Source organism: Phascolarctos cinereus, unplaced genomic scaffold, assembly GCF_003287225.1.
Source record: "Phascolarctos cinereus isolate Bilbo 61053 unplaced genomic scaffold, phaCin_HiC Scaffold_4;HRSCAF=312, whole genome shotgun sequence".
NCBI lineage: Eukaryota > Metazoa > Chordata > Mammalia > Diprotodontia > Phascolarctidae > Phascolarctos > Phascolarctos cinereus.
This window is the reverse complement of record NW_027555847.1, coordinates 179981014-179997944: the sequence shown is the minus strand read 5'-3', so window position 1 is coordinate 179997944 and position 16931 is coordinate 179981014. Positions and strand designations below refer to the sequence as shown.

The following is a 16931-nucleotide window of genomic DNA, read 5'->3' as shown; positions in this document are numbered from 1 at the left end:
TGCCTAAGGTCATACAGGTAGGGCATAATAGATGTGGGATTTGAACCTAGGTCCTTTGACTCAAAATCCTATCATCTTTCAATCATCCCCTGCTAGCCCTAGTCCTGCCTCAGGGAAGTCCCCTTTCATGAGCTATGTGACTCAGGAGCCTTTACTTAACTACATAAGGATTGATTAGGAACATCTGAAAATGGATACCAGATCAGGGAATGAATAAGAATTCTTACATTCTGAAAGCTTAGCATTTCTTAATCTCATAACATCTCTGTTTCTCACTCTTTCTCCACCATCCCGATGCCTCAAAAATAAAACAAACCAAAAAACCTGTTCCAGCCCTACAAGCAATACAATGTGCTGAATCCTGATACCACCCGCAATCTCATGATCTGTTTCCTCTGGATCATGAAAAACGCAGACCAGAGCCTCATTCGGAAGTGGATTGCAGACCTACCATCGATGCAGCTGAATAGGATTTTAGATCTACTTTTCATCTGTGTTTCATGTTTTGAATACAAGGTAAATGCAGTAACTCAGTTTTTTCCAAATTTCAGTCCAGTTTTGGGGGTTTTTTTTGTTTTTGCAGGAGGTGGCAGGCAGTGAGGGAGGCCAAAATAGAAGGCATCTCTCCTTTTGTACATTTATATATTCAAATTCATTTCTTCTTCCTTTCATTAACATTGCAATGCCCTAGGAAAGGAGAAAATATCTCTGCATTCTTTCCATATTTATATGATGAATAAAAGAATCTCAGTCAAAAAATATCTCATCCCTGCCGATTTTGCTCACATAACATACAACTCCACTAGCTGAAACTTGAATATTGTTCCAAGGATTAGCACACACAGGTAATAATTATTAAAGTGATTCTCTCCCCCCTTCCCCACACAATCTTGCTCAGGGAAAACAAAATTCCGACAAAGTCAGTACCCAAGTCCTTCAGAAGTCAAGAGATGTGAAGGCCCGGCTAGAAGAGGCATTACTGAGAGGAGAAGGCGCCAGAGGGGAAATGATGAGGCGCTGCAAGACGCCCGCAGGTGAGTTTTTAATTGTCTCATTCTAATTTTTCTCTGAACACTTCAGATGCTTTGTGGGAAGGAATATTTTGCCAACAAGATTTCAGCTTTAAGTTCCTTAGAGGATGATGGTGCCCATGCAATTATGATTCTTCAGTGAGTTTAACTATCCACCCAGCAATCCACAAACATTTATTAAGCACCTACCATGTTCCTTTGTGAATCGGTTGGCACCTGGAGAGAGATCTCTAACATCTGGCATCAAGCTGAATTTAAAAGGGGTAAAAGGGCCAATCCCTAGAATGTAGGCCTCAGGGTAAAGAACAGTCACAATGATAATAATTGATAACATTTATATGATACCCACTGTGTACCAGGCCCTGTGCTAAGCCCTTGACAATTATTTTCACAATTGAACTCATTTGATAAGGAATGAGAGGAGTAGCCATACCAGCCAGGAGCATTTCTAGGAGGGTCTGATTGGCCCCTGTGCTTATTCAGAGAATGCCTAATAATTAATAATAATAGCATTTGTATAGCACTGTAAGGGTTGAAATGTGCCGTACAAGTCGTATCTCATTTGATCTTCATGACAACCCTGAGAGGGGGGTGCTATTCCTATCCTCATTTAACAGATGATTCAATGACATGATATTTATAAAAAGTGCTTAGCACAATGCCTGGCACATAGTAAGCACTATAGAAATGCTTATTCCCTTCCCTTCTCCCCTACTTTGTCCATATATCACATAATTCCACTGGCTGAAACCTTCATGTTGTTCCAAGGAATAGAACATGCAGATAAAGATGATCAAACTGATTCTCCTTCTCCCTCTCCCAGTCTTGCTCAGAGAAGACGAAGTTATGACCCAGATCAGTATCTAAGTCCTGCTAAAGTCAAGAAATGAAGGCCTGGCTAGGAGAGGCATTATTTCTGAGAGGCAAAGGCACCAAAGGGGAAATAATATGCCACTTTCACAGAATACAAAACTGAGGCAGTTAGAGTAGAGTAACTTGCCCAGAGTTACACAGCTAGGAAGTGTCTGAGGTCAGATTCTGCCCCAAAGACCACCCAAGAAAGTCACTCTGTCACTTCTGGAGTAAATTTTCCAGGGAACCCAAGCATACCACCCCCAGCCTATGGTAACTTGTGACCTTGTAGTCCTTCACTGTGCACCCTGCTCATCAACCCAGGGAAGTAGTGAGCAGGGAATTGCAGCGAGTTCAGACTCCCATCACAGTGATGAGAAGCCCTCCCTCTACCTTTGGGCCAGGCAGGGTAACACAGGTAAGTCTGAGAGTTTCACTGGAAGGCTTCCTGGCTGAGAGCTACAGAAATGGAATCAGAGAATCTGAGCTTTCAGAGTACAGGCCTGAGGCAGGGCAGCTACATCTTCCACCGCAGCCTTCCCCACCCAGGTCAGGGAACATACTAGCCACCTGGGAGCTCGGTCAGATGCCTGGTGGGTTTTGTTGCTAACCTTTCTACAACACATCATGTTTTCTATCGTCAGCAGACTGTCGAGCAGAGCTGCCTCAATAAAACTTGTTATAGAGCTCCCAGCTATCTTGGAGTGTTTTATTCTAATCAAATTCCAATCATCCGTTTCTTAACTCCTAGGGAATGACCGGTTTCCAGGCCTAAATGAAAATCTGAGATGGAGGAAAGAACAGACACATTGGCGACAGGCTAACGAAAAGCTAGATAAGTAAGTCACTCAGCAACCTTGTGATACTTTTACCAAAAGTCCAAACCATTTTTCCCCAGGGTACTGAGGTTACCAAAACAGCTGTATTCCTCAAAGGCGAAGAGAATGAAACATCATTATCTGTGTAGGTGGAGTCCATCCAGTGGCCCAGAGTAACCAAAAGCATAGCGTCCTTGGACAAGCCCTAAAATCCCATGAGCTCTCTGGACTGGTGGTGTATTTAAAGAAAACGAACACTTGCATATTTCAGATGGCATTGCAGAGGTGATAATGTACAGAAGAAATATTTTTCCATGGTAAAGGCAGTTGATAAGTTCACAAAGAAAGCAAGAGAGAACACAGGCCACATGCCCACGTCTGCACAATTTCAAACCAAACATATTTGGGGGGTGGTTAATAGGTCTGTGTCGGCCCTATAACTCAGACAAAAATGAGAGGAATTTTAGTGTGTTTGAAACAGCAGCAAATCTCCTTTTGCTAATGGATCTGCCATTTCCATTTTGCAAGACCATAGATTGAGATCTGGAAGGGAACATAGGGGTGGCTAGGTGGTGCAGTGGGGTCAGGAAGACTCACTTTCATGAATGCAAATCTGGCATTAGATACTAGCTGTGTGACCCTGGGCAAGTCACTAGCCCTGTGTGCCTCAGTTTCCTTATCTGCAAAATGAGCTGGGATTGCTGTATATTCTGAATCCTTTCTTGCATTCTGCTGTACACATGGCAATGGTTTTTTTCCTTTTTCTATTTTGTATTTAAGTTTGTAATATGTTTCATTTTCTTTTCTTATTGTGTATTTAAGTTTTAGTATTTACATTTAAAATAAATTAATAAAAAAAAATGAGGTGGGGAAAGAAATGGCAAACCACTCCAGTGTTTTTGCCAAGAAAGCCCTACACGGGGGTCAAGAAGAATCTGACATGACTGAACAACTGAACACATAGATTTGTATCATAGGTAGTATTGAAGGCGTACTCTATTTCATTGGTACGCCTTTGTCTACGATTTTTGGGGTTTTTTTTTTTGTTGTTGTTGTTTTGCTGTGCTATTGGTCTACCTTTTGTAATATTAAAGTTTTCAAGAATTTTTCTGCCCTTTTCCTGCCTAATGCTTTTCAAAATTCTTAGCAAACTACTGAATTTAAGGGCATATGCATTCTAGTTTAAGCTAAGAAAAATTAGTGTAGTTTGCAATAAATACTACAGAAAAATCTTAGATAGTTATATCACCAATACACCAGATCAGTCCAGATCACTGTTACCTGAGCTGAAGTTTGTGAAGACCCTCTTCCTGGGCTTGCTATCTATATAGCTCTGTAAGACTGTTTTCATGGTCCAATCTTCTTGAGCCACACTTTCATACCACTAGTCACCAGCACATTTGGTATGTTGTCCTGAAGTAGTAGCTACTAATTCCCTTCTCAAGAGGACTCTAGTATTTTATAGCAAAAAAAAAAAGTTATGTATACAATGAAATCAAGTTATTTGGAACTTTTAAAAAATCATTCTTTGAAAAGGAGCTTCAAACTCTTTCTTTGCAAATCACTTCCAAAATATTTTAGCTGTGCTCTTTTTATAGCACTGTGCAATCTAAGTCAGAAATAGAGACCGTGGAGACCTCTTTAAAAAAAAAAAGACTAGGACATTCTCCAGATGTCTTCATGCTAAAATGAATCATTCAATAAATAAAAATGCTGCTTTCGGCTTCCACTAATCCTTGAAAAATGCTGTCATGTTAAGAGTAAGCCAGGGCACCTGAGCTCAAGTCATGATGTTGACTGGAACAAATTGGGTGACCACTGGCAAATTCATAGCTTTGGTGCTAGAGGTTCCTAGTCCAAACTCCCTCATTTTCCAGATGAGAAAACCGAGGCTCAGGTAGGGTTAAGTGCTCTGCCCACCCTGGTTGTAAGTTGTAGAGCTGGAATTTGAGTCCACATTACAGAGGATCACAGGTTTAGAACCATAAGGGACCTCACTGGCCATCTAGGCTAAACACTTCATTTTCCTTGATAGGGAAACCAAGGTCCAGGTAAATGAAGTGACTTGCCTAGGTCACCTAGGAAAATAAGTAGCAGGGCCAAGATTCAAACTAAGATCCTCTGACTCCACATTCTGTGCTTCTACTACACTACACTAGTCTCTTTGAGTTGTCCCATCTGTAAAATAGGGATGACAGTATTTGCACTACTTATCTTACAGGGTATAAATAAACAAGCTTTATACATCATCAAGCACTATTTCTCTTTTTGTTGTTGTTCTATTGTTCTTTTTTAAAAATTTATTTACTTATTAATTTTTAGTTTTCAACCTTCACTTCCATAACATTTTGAGTTCTAAATTTTCTCCCCCTCCCTCCCTCCCCCCACCCTAAGATGGCACAAGCACTATTTCCTTGAAGATTTATATTATTACTACTGCTATTACCACTGGTAATAATAATACAAACAGAACTTAGATTGAGAAGCAAGAACTGGATTGTAGAAAGGATACAACCAGTTTGGTGAAGATCAGGATAAGATACGGCAAAAGGATGAGGCCTGGGGATGAGGGTTTTTTAATAAAGACAAAATAATTACTTCAGAGATTTGTTCTGTAGAAAATAACTGAAATCCTTTCCCTCCACCCTTCTACCCCCTCCTCCATCCCAGTGTTAGAGATGGCAGACCTCAAGAATATCTATAGGGAAGTCCTAATTGAGAGAATTGTGTGCTCTCTTTCTCTGTCTCTCTCTCTCTCCCTCTGTCTGTCTTTCTCTCTCCCTCCCTCTCTCTCTGTGTCTCTCTGTATCTCTCTCTGTCTCTGTCTGTCTCTCTGTCTCTGTCTCTCTCTCTCTATCTCTCTCTCTCCCTCCTCTCTCTCTGTGTCTCTCTCTGTCTCTTTCTCTGTCTCTGTCTCTCTGTCCGTCTCTCTCTCTTGCTCTGTCTCTGTGTCTCTGTCTCTGTCTCTCTCTCTCTCTGACTCTCTCTCCAACTTGCTTGTGCTTTATGGTGCTAGTGCATAGCCCATGCATCCTGACTTTCACATACCCTCCCTGACAATGATTGCAAAAATACAAGAAGTACTCTGACACCCTAAGAGTTTCCAAATACATAGCAGCTGGTATACATGGATGTCATAGCACCAGCTTCCGTGGGCCTTGCCCTCAGACAAAAAGGTCTTAGAGGAAAGTCAGCAGTGAGACAAAGAGCCAGAGCTTAGCTGAATAAACTTTGGGTTGTCTTTTGAAAGTCTAATTAACTAGCTTTACCTTGACCCAATTCAGAAGGAATCTTAGCCTCCTCACTCAGTAGTATCATTGTTTGCCAAACTCAGATCACACCCAACGTGACTCTCTACGGCCTGTAGCACGGTCTCCACCTTGCCCAGATCTGGAGATTGCTGTCAGTACACGAAACTCTAAAGTGTCCCTGAGGGATGGTTTGAGCAATCTGATTGGCCAGCCTGGATGACTCCATTCTGCACAGGTCTCTTCCTGTTTAAAAACCAATGGCTCTCTTTTAGTTGATATATAATTATAATAATAACATCAGGACGTTAGAGAGTCAGACACCAGTTAAATTAGTGACCAGGAAAAAAAAACCGCTTCTTCTAAAATCAGGTACTAAAAAATAAATAAATAAAAAATAAGATAAAATAAAATCAGGTACTAAGCCCAGAAAGTACCCTGCATGTACACAGTGCTTACTTCCCTAAGCCACTTGCTCTGTTGTTTTCCCTGAAAGGTCTGGGTTTCTGGGGCTTTGCTTGGGCGTTAGCGTGCAGATTGCAATCTTTAGAATACTGCCAGACTGGATGTGTGCTTAATCTGACCTCTTTTTGTTCCTTAGAACAAAGGCGGAGTTAGATCAAGAAGCCTTGATTAACGGCAACTTGGCCACTGAAGCAAATTTAATCATCCTAGATATGCAGGAAAATATTATCCAGGTGAGAAAATCAACAGCAAACCATGTTACATATGGATGTTTTTAACTAGAATCTTTAAAAGGCTTTCTAAATAAATAAATAAATAAGGCTTTGGTTACAGCATTTTCAGGGAGAAGAAACAAAGGTGGACCCTGGATTGCTCCTTTTTGTTTGTTTGCTAGAGAAAGCAATCTTCTGTGCCCTTCTTTTCACAGTAGAGTTCACATTACCAGTCTGGGAGGTACTGAACATTTCCCCCAGCCTATAGAATTCTCCTAGAGATCAGAACAGGGAGGCAGATTTGTAAAAGACAGTCCTTAAAGGTGATCGTGTAGAAGTATTGGACAGTTTCTTCCTGTAGCTGGGCGCATAAAATAAATACATAGCCACCATAGTGAGCTTTTCAGTGCTATTAATTTTCTAACTTCATCTTCAGGTTGGAGATGTAAGAAAAACTTTGAATAGAACCCAAAATCATAGGGTGCCCAGTTGGCCTGAACAGAAAGAAGTAAATTGCAGGTGATGGTGTGGTACAGTAGAAGGGGTGCTAGGATCAGAATGTTTTGGTGTGAATCCTGGTTATGCAGAATATGACTACCTATAAGCTCAGGCCAGTCTCTTAGTCCTCTTGGCCCTCAGTTTCTTAATCTGTAAGATATACCTTCTGACAGAGAGTTCATGGACTCAGAATGACTATTGAAACATGTTGCTTTGGATATGGCCAATGGGAGAATTTGTTTTCCACGACTACATGTGTTTGTAACAGGGATTTTGTTTTTCTTTCGTTCTCAATGGGACATTGGAGAGGGAAATCCTTTATATCCTTCCCTTCTGAGAGAGAAAAGGGATATTTGTTGATTGGGAAAAGAAAAAGAAAATTTTAATTAAAAAATTTAAATTAAAAAAAAAATCCAAAAAGGAGGGGCTTGTGCTGGACAACCTCTAAGGTTTTTCCATTTCTAGAGCTATAACACTAGATAGAATGAAAGCTCTGTGAGGGCAGGGACTGGGATTTTTTTTTTGGTCTTTGTGTTCTGAATGCCTAGCACAGTGCCTGACACTGTTATATCCTTACTTTTTATACCCGACCCATCACACTCTCTTTTTACAAGAATCCTGTGAAGGAGGCAGTGCAGGGATAATTATTCCCACTTCACAGAGGAAGAAACTGAAGCCCAGAGAGGTTTGATTTCTTTTCTAGGGTCACATAGCTAGTGAGTGCAGAGCCAGGACTCAGACCCTAACAGATTGATCCTATGATATTGTCATAAGGGAACTCCTGATTAACAGTGACACATCAGAGCTAGAAGGAATATTGTTGAAATATAATGGAATCCCCGCAATCCAAGCTTTGGAATTGTCTAAAATGATAATGCTCATAGCCAAAGAATTGTCCATGTCATCCTCTATATCTTATAGACCTGCCATTACATTCCTAGCACCCTGAAACTGCATTTAAGATCATAGATTCAGAGCTGGAAAGAACGTTAGAGGCCTCCTCATCTAAAACCCTCGTTTTACAGATGAGGAAACTGAGAGCCAGAGAGGTGAGATTACTTGTCATTGACAGAATGGGGTGACTACCCCCACAACCGGCAGTCTTTTCTCCACACCTTGAGGCTTTGTCTGCTGTATTTATTCCCAGGCCTCAGTGTGAGCTGGTAAGTTTCAAAAAAGAGCTGAAAGAAACATATGTTTATGATGCCTTATTATTCATGTCATAGGGGCAAGCTGGTAGATAGAGGATTGGGCCTGAAGTCAGAAAGACTTGAGTTCCAATCCAGCCTCAGACACTTATTATCTGTCTGACCCTGGGCAAGTCACTTTATTTCTATTTGCCTCAGTTTCTTTATCTGTAAAAATGGGGATAAGAATAGCACCTACCTCCCAGGATTGTTATGAGGACAAAAAGAGATAATAATTGCAGAGTGCCTGGTGCACAGTAAGTGCTATATAAATGCTATGGGCAGCTAGGTGGTGCAGTGTATAGAATGATGGGCCTGGAGTCAGGAACACTCATCTTCACAAATTCAAATCTGGCTTCAGACACTTACTGACTGTGTGACCCTGGGCAAGTCACTTAACCCTCTTTGCCTCAGTTTCCTCATCTGTAAAATGCACTGGAGGAAGGAAATGGAAAACTTCTCTTGTAACTCTGTCAAGAAAACCCCAAGTGGGGTCACAAAGAGTTGGACACAACTGAAACAACTAAAACATGACAAAGATGTAAAATAAATATTATTATTATTATTATTATTATTATTATTACCTTGACTGTCCAACACGTTCTATGTTCCATTCACTGGATAATTAAGATTCTCTGAAGAATCCAAGCAGAAGTTGGGAATGGTTCCTGATTCAGGAGTCAGGAAAACTTGGGTCTGAGCCTTGGCTCTGCACTCACTACCTGTGTGACCCTAGAAAAGAAATCAAACCTCTCTGGGCTTCCATTTCTTCATCTGTGAAATGGGAATAATTATCCCTGCACTGCTTCCTTCACAGGCTTGTAAAAAGAAAGTTTGATGGGTCAGGTATAAAAAGTGCTATGAGGATATAAGTATAATGTTTATCAGTTAGGACACATCCAGAGGTTGTGGCCTTAGGTGGGTGTGGGGCAAGGTGCTATCCGAGGAAGGAGGAAACAGGTACTTTGCAAAGTCTTACATGATAAGCCAGAATGAAATTTACATCATAAATTAATTGAAGAATAAATTAATTACATCATAAATCTGATGCTAGACAACATCCTTAAGGAAACATTTTGGACCTCATAGGGATACAATATAAAGCAGGTCAATCATTTGTTAGAAGGCTCTGGGGCCCAGTTGTCTTTCAGGACAGTGGTAGAGGGCTTAATTTAAGTCAACAAGGTAGCTATGAGTTCAAGTTCCTACTCTACCACTTTTTGTATGGCTTTGAGCAAGTCACTTCTCTGAAATTTATCTTTAATATGGGACTCATTACCTAAATCCTAATCTATAAAATGGGATTCATTGCCTAAATCCTAATCTGCAGAATGGGACTCATCGCCTAAATCCTAATCTGTAGAATGGGACTCATCGCCTAAATGCTTACCTGTAGAATGGGACTCATTGCCTAAATCCCAATCTGTAGAATGGGACTCACTGCCTAAATACTAATTTGTAAAAATGAGATTCATTGCCTATATCCTTATCTGTAGAATGGGACTCTTTCCTACCTCAAAGGGTAGTTGTGAGGAGAAAAATGAGATAATGGCTAGAAAGCGCTTTGTACACATCTACACGAGGACAGGTTCTTCACACCATTTTTATTCTGTGTGCACAGGCAAGCTCTGCGCTGGACTGCAAAGACAGCCTTCTGGGAGGGGTCCTGAGGGTCCTCGTGAACTCCCTGAGCTGTGACCAGAGCACCACCTACTTGACTCACTGCTTCGCCACTCTCCGAGCTCTCATTGCCAAGGTAAACTTGGGCCCTGCTCTTTGTTTTCTTTCTCTTAATTAGTTTTTCTGGCCGGCAACTTCCCCATCTACTGCGGGCCAGATTCCTAAAGGGTGTATGAAGTGACAGAATATAAAGGAGTACACATAGAGACGTCTGTGTCTGTGTTCACGGTGAATTGATTCTCGGGGTGGAGGAAGCCTAATAGCTCCACTGAAAATTTGGAATCGTCTCAAGAAATCTAGAATGGCTGGTGATCTTAGAACTGGACTTTGTCATGTGAGCAAAGATCAAACAACAGGCCTTTTGGCTGACATGCGGTTTTGCCATACATCTTTTTCCTCAAAGTTATTTTTGTTCAGTCATTTCAGTCACGTCCAACTCTTTATGACCCCATTTAGGGTTTCCTTGGCAAAGATAATGGGAATGGTTTGCCATGTCCTTCTGCAGCTCATTCCAGGATGAGGAAACTTGAGGCAAAGAGGGTTAAGTGACTTGCCCAGAGTCACACAGCTACTAAGTGTCTGAGGCTGGATTTGAACTCAAATCTTCCTGACTCCAGGACCAGCACTCTATCCAGTGAGCCACCTAGCTTTAAATATTAACAAAGGTATTTAGGAAAATAGGGCAGCTAGGTGGTACAGTGGATAGAGTACTGGGCCTTTAGGAAGTCTTGAGTTCAAATCTGACCTCAGACACTAGGTGTGTGACCATGGGCAAGTCAATTAATCCTCTTTGCCTAAGTTCCTTCATCTGTAAAAAGAGCTAGAAAAGGAAATGGCAAACCATTCCAGTATCATTGCAAAGAAAACCCCATGCCTAGTATTAGCATGCTATGGTCCACGGGTCATGAAGAGTCAGATATAACTGAATGATGAAAATCTGAATCTGAAAGCTGAATCTAACTCCATGGGTTCATCATGGCTTGCTCCTATGTTACTACATGCTGTGGATGGAAATAACCCAGGCCACAAACCCAGAACAACCTAAACTCCTGCAAACGCCTCAGATACCATAAAGAATGACACAAGGTACCAAGCATGGTGTCACATACCTGTAATCCCAGCCCCTGATAGTTGATGAGGCAGGCTCAGGTGTTCTGTGCTGCAATGGGGTAAGCCAATCAGGTGTACAGACTAAGCTTAGCATCAATATGGTGATCCTCCACGGCCACCATATTGCCTAAGGAGGGGGCTAACCCAGGTTGGAAACAGAGCAGGTCAACACTCCTATGGCAATCAGTAGTGGGATCAGTCTTATGAGTAGCCCCTGTCCTTCTAGCCTGGGAGAGAAGGGAAGACACAGTCTTAAAAAAAAAAAAAAGGAGTGGTAGAATAGTACAAGGGGAAAAAACCCAAGGACAGACATTATACGTACCACCAAATACCATAGCATACCTTCCCTCCTATTCTGGACTCTCTTCTTTCCCTCTTTCTATTGACTCATCAAAACTCTATCACCACTAGCCTTCCTCACCACCAAGCCTGGTCTCAGCCTACCATTGAACCACTCTTACACCAACAGACTTCCTGCTCTCAGGCACCTCTAACTGCCAGGGCAATCAACTACACCCCAAACCAGTTGATCCCAAGGTAGCAAGAGTAGTGAAGATTCTTGCGAGCTCCCTACGTGGCAGCTCTTGGGCTCACATGCCATCTCCCAGACCTGCAGCGCCCCAGTTCTCTGGGCAATATATGTCGCTTGTCATTAAATCCTGCAAATGCTAATGCTCTGAAACATCCTAAGGCTTCAGAAATCAGTTTATCATAGCCCCAGGAATACAAGTACAGGCTGCTTACTGCATATACTTTGCTGCATATACTCCACCAATTATCTTAAAACTGTCTCTTGTTTTCCTCCTGGCTGATTGGGCTTTTTATTTTTTATTTTTATTTTTTTGCTAGGCAATGGCGTTAAGTGACTTGCGCAGGGTCACACAGCTAGTAAGTGTTATGTGTCTGAGGCCAGATTTGAACTCGGGGCCTCCTGACTCTAGGGCCGGTACTCTATCCAATGCGCCATCTAGCTGCCCCTATGCCTTTTTAAAAGGCAAATGCCTCTACTCCTTAGGTGGAGGGCCATTGGAGGGCTGCCCCCCCCACCCCAGTTCTGGAAGTAAAGGAAAATGGTAGCCAATCATTTTCAATGGGCCTTGTAGGATGGGGGTTGAGGGTGGGGATGGGGGTGGGAAATGCCTTCTAATTGGTGACTTTCTGGCAGATGTAATCTGGCCCATGAGTTGGCTTAGTAAGGCAGTCCTCACTGCAGTTGTGCAATTCATAATTAAACCTTAAGTACACCCCATTGCTCAAATACATCTCCTGAGTCAAGTGTCTCATTATTGTGTGAAGCAATAGATTAACTGCTCCGATGGTTTTTCTTTTCCAAGCCAACATCTGCATATTTCAATAGGCCCCCTCCATCAGGCAGAGAGAGAGAGAGAGAGAAACAGCGTGTGTGTGTGTGTGTGTGTGTGTGTGTGTGTGTGTGTGTGTGTGTGTACACTGGAAAGCGTGGAGTGGGGCATAATGGCCTCTATGTCTCTCCTAGTTTGGAGACCTGCTGTTTGAAGAGGAAGTGGAGCAGTGTGCCGACCTGTGCCAGCGGGTGTTACATCACTGCAGCAGCAGCATCCGCATTACCCGGAGTCAAGCCTGTGCAACCCTCTACCTGCTCATGAGATTTAGCTTTGGTGCCACCAGCGTAAGAGACCTCAGGCCCAGCGAGCATGAGCTTGGGGGAGGGGGAGGGTGGAGGAAGAGGGCCGCTCCGTGTTTGCTCTGCCAAGCTTAGAAACCGTGCCTGGAGTCAGATCGAGGCATTCATTAGACAAGGTAAAATAAGGCAGATGCAGTGTCGAAAGTGGACTCAGTCCTTAACTGTGAGAATCAGAAAACGGTTGTGCCCATCACCTAAGACAAGCTGAGCTTAATATTTGCCAGAAGGAGAGCAGCCAGGTCCTCAAGGGCATGTTAGCTTCCAAAGCAGTTCATTTTTTTAAGGAGTGCATTCATGCATTCAAATTGCAATTAATATCTCCCATCAGTGAAGGAAAAGAATATATGTACTTTGCCACAGAGAGCATGAAAAATATAGAACAGTTGCTCATCTCTTCTGAATTATTCTTGGTCATCAGGAGACAGCTTCACAGCAGTAGACTCAAGCTTTTGAAAGAGATACACATGCACTAATTTTTATTTTTTCTCCAGCAACACGTCACCCCCTTCAAGTCTTAATTTTACCACAGAATAATAACCCTTGGCCCACTGACTTTGTTCCATTTGGGGTGCATCTTTTTGGAATGCTTCTTGTGTAGGGGATGACATGAAAGCATAATTTCTGTTAAGTGAGAAAATAAGTGATCCTGGGAAGGAATAGAAAAAGTCTGCAGAAGACATGGGGATAGCTATCAATCAGCCAATCAATAAACATTTATTAAGAGCCTACTATGTGCCAGGCACTGTGCTGGGTGCCGGGGATGCAAATTAAAAAGCAAGTTAGCCCTGACCTCGAAGAGCTTACGTTCTAGTAGATGACCAGCTCTGAGAATATTTGGGCACTTGACCCAAGTGAGCAGGACTCTCTAAATATGCCTGCTCAGAGGAGCTATAAGGAAATGAGCAAGCTCCAAATGTGATGTTCATGGAAGGACCATCCTCCCCTTCTCGGTACATTTACACAAAAGAAAAGCTGTCCAGTCATCAAAGGCTTGATTCTGTGCCCGAGCTTCACAGAAGCCTTCCAACCATAGCATTTTAGAACTCGGAAGGACCTTAGAACCATAATCACAGGGTCACAGAAGTAAAGAGGGAAGGACACTCATCTAATCTAATCCTCCCATCCCCCCTCCCATTGTAATATAAACTTTCCAGTGAGGCATATTTTCTCTTAGCAGAATGCCTGGCACATAGTAAATGCTTAATCAAAATTTATTCATCAATTGATTGGCTGCATTTGAGGAAACTGAGGTCAAGGGGAGAGGTAACTTACCCAAGGTTCACACAAGTAATACCTGGCAGCTCTGAATCCAATAGCCTTTCCACCAGACTGCCTTATTTCTAATGAAACATTCCCATTTTGCAGTTAAGAAAAAGTGAGGTCATACAAGCAAACAAGGGCAAAGCTGGAACTAGAATCCAATCTGAGGTGTGATTTAAAATGGAAAGGAAAATTGACAAAGACCCAGGCTGTAGTATCTGTTTAAATCTTAACATAAAACTCATTGTGCAGTTTAGGTTTTTTTTACAATATTCATTTTTTAAAAAGGAAAAAAAATTAAGATAATGCTATAAGGGAAAGATTGAAAACTGACAAATGTGAAGATTTTTAGCTAGTAAAAAGATGCTACATGTGTGACTCTAATACCTTATTCTATCTAATAACCTGTTTTCTGATTATTTTTCTGGTAAAAGAATTTTGCAAGAGTGAAGATGCAAGTAACAATGTCCCTGGCTTCCTTGGTTGGTAAAGCATCAGATTTTAATGAGGAATACTTGAGAAAATCCTTAAGAACCATCTTGGCATATGCAGAAGAGGATACAGCTATGCAAGCAACTCCTTTTCCTGCCCAGGTTAGGCTCAAGAGTTCAATGGATAATAGATGAAAAGCTAGAAAGGACCTCCAAGGCCATCTTGTCCAACCCCATCATTTTATCAATAAGGAAGTGAAGTCAAAGGAGGTTAAGTGACTCTGCTCAAAATCACACAGATAGTAATCATCAAAGATGGGATTTGAATCTAGGTCCAATGACGTCAGAATTGTATAGAACTGAAATCATACGTACGTCCATACGCTAAGTTTCCGAATAGTCAAGTAGTCTCAGGATTTCATTTTGACTATGTCATGGTCATTCACCAACTCATAAAATCTCAACCATATATATGATAATTCTACAAGTACTTAACTGTCCACCAGCGCTGTGGGGAATACGGAAGGAGTGCTTACCATACTCCTTGCCCTCAGTGTGTTGGGGCGCCGAGTTCCAAACAGGGACAACTAGAAGACACTACAAAAAATGCTAATTAAGAGCCCAAATGTACACTATATATTGTAAAATGCCATTGAGTTTCAGAGAAATAAGTGATGAGTGAGGGCTATAGGAATCAGAGAAAGCCCCATGGAAGTAGGAGGAGGGATGGGTAGAATTTGGATAGGCAGAGGGGATTCAGGAAACATCTTCTAAGTGAAGAGAATAATAGGAGAGGTCAGAATGAATCTGATGTTTCAGGGAAAATGAGGGCACTCGTCTGATCAAAAGAGAGGGTATGTAGTTGAAACATAACAAGCAATATAATAAGGATGGCCAGGTAGGCTGGAGCCACATTATGGAGGGTTTATAAATAAGTGCTAGGTAATATTAGAAAGTAGGTGGTGTGTTTCTGTACTCTTCCCCAACTCTTTAACAAATCTTCTTTCTTATTAATGCAAAAGACATGAATATTTAAAATTCCAAAGAACAGACAAAGAGACATCATTGTAAATAAAAATTCTGCTATGCATGGTTTGAGAGTTTATGCTCAACATGGTAGTAACCAACCTGTCCTGCTTACATGTCCCCTTTTAATCTTTCCTCTACTCTCTTCTGTGTATTTTTAAATGTTCTGTTGACATCCTTTTTTCCTTTTTCTTTTTTGCATCACTAGAACTACTCACCCACTCACTCTCCCACAATTCTCTCCCCCTCCCCCAAAATAAAAGCCCTCTCTTGTAATATTTCCCAGTGCCTTTTTAGTGGCCTGCCCTCCTTTTGGTATCCCTCCCTCTTCCCAGTGCCCCGCGCTTTATGCTGCCTTATGGTGCCCTACCTAGGGTACCACACTATCATAGGCTACATTGACCTCCCTTCCTGACACTGTCCAGTGAATTGTCTTTACCCCTCAACAAATCTTTTCTATCCCATTCCCTCCTAGTCCTCCTTTATTCAAACAAATGAGACCAATATTTTCTGACCAAGGTAATAATGGGAGCTATATCACATCATCCCAAATAATCAATTCACATTTTAACTTGGACCTTCAAAAAGTTACTCAGAATCTCTTTGGAGTAATTGGTGGTTGAAATTTCAAACAACCTATTTGGGGTTCAGAGCCAGTAGACTTTTTACTGGGCCTCAAATGGACCTCATAAAGCTGTCCTACTCTCTACCTAAGCAAAGAACCAACCCCTCTTATAAGAGTCTTTTCTAACTAGTGCCATTGTCAGTCAGTCAGGCAATAAGAATTTATTAAGCACCTACTATGTGCCAGGCACAGTGCTAAGCACTATTGATATAAAAAGAGGCAAAAGATAGCCCCTGCTCTCAAAGAGATCACAAGCTAATAGAGACAAGCAAACAAATATACAAACAAGCTATATACAGGATATACAGGAAATAATTAAAAGAGGGAAGCTATGAAAATTAAAAGGAGTTGGGCAAGGCTTCCTGTAAAAGATAAGATTTTAGCTGAGACTTAAAGCCTGTAGGCTGTAGACTCCTGTAACTTCTCTTACACTACTTTGTGGGGCTTTCACAAATGAACTTAAGAGTAATTGGAAGCCATAGAAAAATAAATATATCAAGGGGGTTGCTTGGGAGGCTATAGCATTCACAGCCCCATCCAGCTGCCTGCTCTTGATCATAATTAGCACTTATTTATCGTGTGCCTGCAATGGTGCATTGTTGAAAGTATCACTTGTCTCATGCCATGTCCAGTCCCGATCCTTTTAATATGGTACCTTTTATAGGGCAGTTTATTTTCAACATTCGGTAACCATATCGAGTGCCTTCTATGTACATAACACTGTGCATAGATGCAAAGAGACATATAAAGGTAACTTAGATACAGTCTCTGCACTTGAGAACTTTACAGACTTTCAGGGAATATGATATTTGTGGGAATATGCAA

General features: G+C 41.6%; 1 protein-coding gene across 3 annotated transcripts in view; it reads left to right on the top strand.

Moving 5' to 3' along the window:
• DOCK8 (dedicator of cytokinesis 8) overlaps positions 1-16931 on the top strand; it is a 312720-nt gene that overhangs the window by 254510 nt on the left and 41279 nt on the right. For all 3 annotated transcript variants that reach the window (XM_021001788.2, XM_021001787.2, XM_021001790.2), the window contains 7 exons: positions 334-516; positions 899-1034; positions 2635-2722; positions 6551-6647; positions 9933-10067; positions 12597-12749; positions 14459-14617. In XM_021001788.2, coding sequence (XP_020857447.1) covers positions 334-516; positions 899-1034; positions 2635-2722; positions 6551-6647; positions 9933-10067; positions 12597-12749; positions 14459-14617 — 951 coding nt within the window. The remainder of the gene's footprint in view (positions 1-333; positions 517-898; positions 1035-2634; positions 2723-6550; positions 6648-9932; positions 10068-12596; positions 12750-14458; positions 14618-16931) is intronic.